This window comes from Chaetura pelagica, unplaced genomic scaffold (assembly GCF_000747805.2).
Source record: "Chaetura pelagica isolate M959 unplaced genomic scaffold, ChaPel_1.0 scaffold1222, whole genome shotgun sequence".
NCBI classification, from domain to species: domain Eukaryota; kingdom Metazoa; phylum Chordata; class Aves; order Apodiformes; family Apodidae; genus Chaetura; species Chaetura pelagica.
Window position 1 is genome coordinate 216,101 of NW_009952494.1, and position 3,442 is coordinate 219,542.

Genomic DNA, 3,442 nt, shown 5'->3' on the forward strand with positions numbered 1-3,442 from the left:
AGTTTCTCCTCTTGCCCCCAGGCCAGCGGTTCCACTGCGGAGGGAAGAAGAGGAGGTGGGTATTGCATGGTTTTGAGGCTCCTCTCTCCTCCCCATGCGAGTCCTGCCAGGTTCCCAGCTCCTCTCCCTCCCGTCTCAGCTGCCCTGCCCAGCATAACATCCCCTCTTGCTTTTTGCCCCACAGACAGGGAAGCGGGGAGGACCCGTAGCTGCCGGTAGGTTGCACCCCACTTACAGCCAGGCCCCCGTGCCTTGGGGAAGGACCTGGGTGAGCGTTTGTCTCGGGAGTAGAGGAACTACATCCATGCTGACCTCTCTGGCCATGTAACCCTCCCACTCTGGTTTCAGAGCTGCCATGGAAGCAGAGCTTCATCCCCAGCAGAGGAGTCCTTGCTAAGAGCCACCCCCTACCGTGCTCCAGTGGATCCATTACCCTGCCCACCCCAGGCAAGGCCAGAACACTAATTGCCCTCGTGCTTTCCCCTCTTGTTAGATCCCTCAAGAGTTTCTTGGCTAATAAAGTTCAAGCTGAGAGAGGTTAAGCTTTGTGCCCGAGGCATTTGAATCGCCCACTTTCCTGGCCAGGCACCAGTGACTTTTCTGCCCTGCAGACATCTTCCATCACAGACCCAGAGAAGGTTTCCAGGGACTCCTCCACGTGGCCACGGCCAGGAGCAGCTGGTCAGCACCACCCAGGGAGTCACCAGGGTCTGTGTGAAGGTGGGCTATGGGTGCCCAAATCCTGCAGCCCCAGGAGTGCAGAGCAAGGGGTGCACAGCCCTGCCCCACCATGCACCTGTGGGCACCTGCTGTCTGTGCACAGGCTTCCTTGGAGGGCTTCATCCAGGAACCTTCTCAGGCAAGGACGGGGCTGGGATGCTGCATCCAGCCCTGTGGTTTCTCAGCCTGCCTCGGCTTTACGGAAACAACCCTTCAAAAATAACCAAAAAGCAGCAGAACTCTCTGTCAACCCGGTGGAAAGCGAGGAGGGAGGTTCACTGGTGAGCTGGAGCAACACAGACACCTAGTGACCAGCTGGGCAACCTCCACAGCAGCCTTGCTGGCCCCTGGAGCTCCAGGGGCTGCTTTCCCCTCTAGCCCACTGCCCCCAGCCCCTCGGCCCCTTCCCCTGCAGGTGTGGGGTGACTTGGCTCACCCTGAGCAGGCATATTAGGGGCCATGGCAGAGCCAGATGCCATTGGGAAGGATCAGTAAGGGCTCCTGCCTGACTCAGGGAGGGTTCTGCTCTGGATCTGAAGCCCCTGGAGTGCTTAAACCTGTGTTGCTCCATGTCCTGGAAGCCCAACCATCCCAGCACTGATGGAGGAGAAACTGGCTCACCTGGCCCGTTTGGGCTTCAGTTGAGGTCAGACATTACAGTAAAATAGGATTAACTGGGGGAAGGTTATTAGACAAAATCCATGCAATTTGTCTAATCTGAGGTGCTTATTTAACACTGTAAGGAGATTACTTTTAAATATAATTTTGCCTTGACACTGACCCACTAATAGAGACTTGTGGCAGCTTTGCCCAGTTTGAACAAGGACTGGAAACCTTTGGCAGGAGGAGAAGAGCTCCTGTTTAACAGCTCACACAAGCTGGAGGGTTTGCTGGCAGCAGAGCTGGCCCTGCCCACCCCCTGCTCCAGCTCCTGGTCCTCAGTGAGGAGTGCAGTGTGGTTGTGTCCCCTTCAAGAAGGAGCTAAAGGAAGCCAGGAAGACAGCCAGTGAATGAAATTAAATAAAAATACCCTCGTTCCTCAGGCATGTCCTTCAGGGTGCCCGTGCCCCCACAGACAGAGCCCCTGCAGCTCCCAGGGAGGAGATTAAGGGGAGTGAAAAGCCGTGTCTGGCTCCCTGCACAGGGGGATCTCTGTCTCGGCACCAGATGGCATTAATAGCATTATTCTGCAGGGCTTGTGGACACCCACGTGTGCACGCACACCCTGCACGCCCTGCACACCCTGCACACCCTAGCTGGGGCTCGGGGACTGTGCTGCAGGCTGGGGACCCTGGCAGGGTGTGCAGCAGGAGAGCAGGACGTGCTGCTGGAGGTCACACTGGGAGGCCAGGCCACTATGGGAGCTAAAAACTGTGAGCAGCCTGGCCGAGTGTCCCCTCCAGGATGGAGCCAGGGAGCCTGGGAACCAGGAGCAGGGGAAAGGGATAAGCAAGTTGAGTGATGTGTGGTGCACGTGCCCTCCCTGTGCCGGGGCAGGGGTGCTGCCAGCAGCCCCTGCTCACTGGGCTGGCACACGGGCTTGAGCAGCTTCTGAGGCAGGGCTCTCTGCTCCTCCTCCTGCCTGCACAGCCCTCTGCCTTGGACAGAGTCCTGGAGCTGTGGGAGTGGGAAACTGGGAAGACCAAGGGGAAAAGCCACCATGTATCAGCTTGGCTGCTTTTCTCCTTCTGCTGCCCCAGTGAGAGGCTCTAGCTTTCCCAGAGTCTGGATGGGGCAGTAATGACCCACCTTGGAGGATGTCCCATGGGATGAGCCCCCAGCCCCACAGCCCCTTCCCTGTGCCCACAGCTGGGAACTGTGGCCTCAGTGAGGAGACATTCATCTTCCCCTGTGAATCAGGCAATCTTGGAGGATTTCTCTCCCAGTCTCTTGAGCCATTAATCTTCTCCAAGTAAATCTTTTTTTCTGCGACACAAAAGGGATTGGGTAAATAATACAGTGGACAACTGGAGCATCCTTTTCCTCTGGGAAAACTGCCAGTTCTGAACCACTTCTGCCTGGCACTGGCCATTCCCTGTTTACTTCACCAATCGCTGGACAGGCAGGCAGGTATGAGGGCGAGGGGCTCTGGCCAGCTGTGGCTTGGCCAGCACTTGTGTTTAATCCACAGCTGGATGTGAGGAGATGAGGCAGCAAGGCAGGAGCAGCAGCAGCCAGGGCACTCAGCTCACCCAGCCCGGAGCCAGCCCTGCTCCCCCATCCCCACCGTGCCAGGGGACACATGTGGCCTGTGAGCAAACCTGAATGCAAAATGTCTCCTCATTAGTTAATACAGGAGAGCAGCAAATGGTGACTAATGGAGCCGAAGAGGAGCACTTGACAATGTGGAGAGATGGGGCCAGGCTGGTGAGGAGCCAGCCCCTCGTCCTCCCTTTGTTCTGCTCCCGCAAAGGCAGCGCATCCATCACCAGCAACGTCTGCCAAAACAGCAGCTCCCACCGCCTTAAATTATCCTCCCAACCTCAGGAAGTGGCATTTCGGCCCTCGTTTCCAGTCGCACATGCCCTAAAGCAGCAGTTATTAAGAAATAACTGCTCACACGAAGATGGACACGGGGCCGGGCCCAGCCCGAGGGCTCGTGGTGCTGAAACACTGCTCAGTGGTAGGGGAGGAACTGCCACGAGTGTCACCAAGTGTGTTCCTGGGGTGGAGGGAAACCCTGCCCAGCTGCAGGCTGGGATGGTGGAGCCGGCCGGGATGG

General features: G+C 57.5%; 1 protein-coding gene across 1 annotated transcript in view; it reads left to right on the plus strand.

Moving 5' to 3' along the window:
• Positions 1–1,179: 1,179 nt before the first annotated feature.
• Positions 1,180–3,442, plus strand: part of DSCAML1 (Down syndrome cell adhesion molecule like 1) — a 98,293-nt gene continuing 96,030 nt past the window's right edge. The window contains 1 exon segment of the mRNA XM_010008897.1: positions 1,180–1,211. Coding sequence (XP_010007199.1) covers positions 1,180–1,211 — 32 coding nt within the window.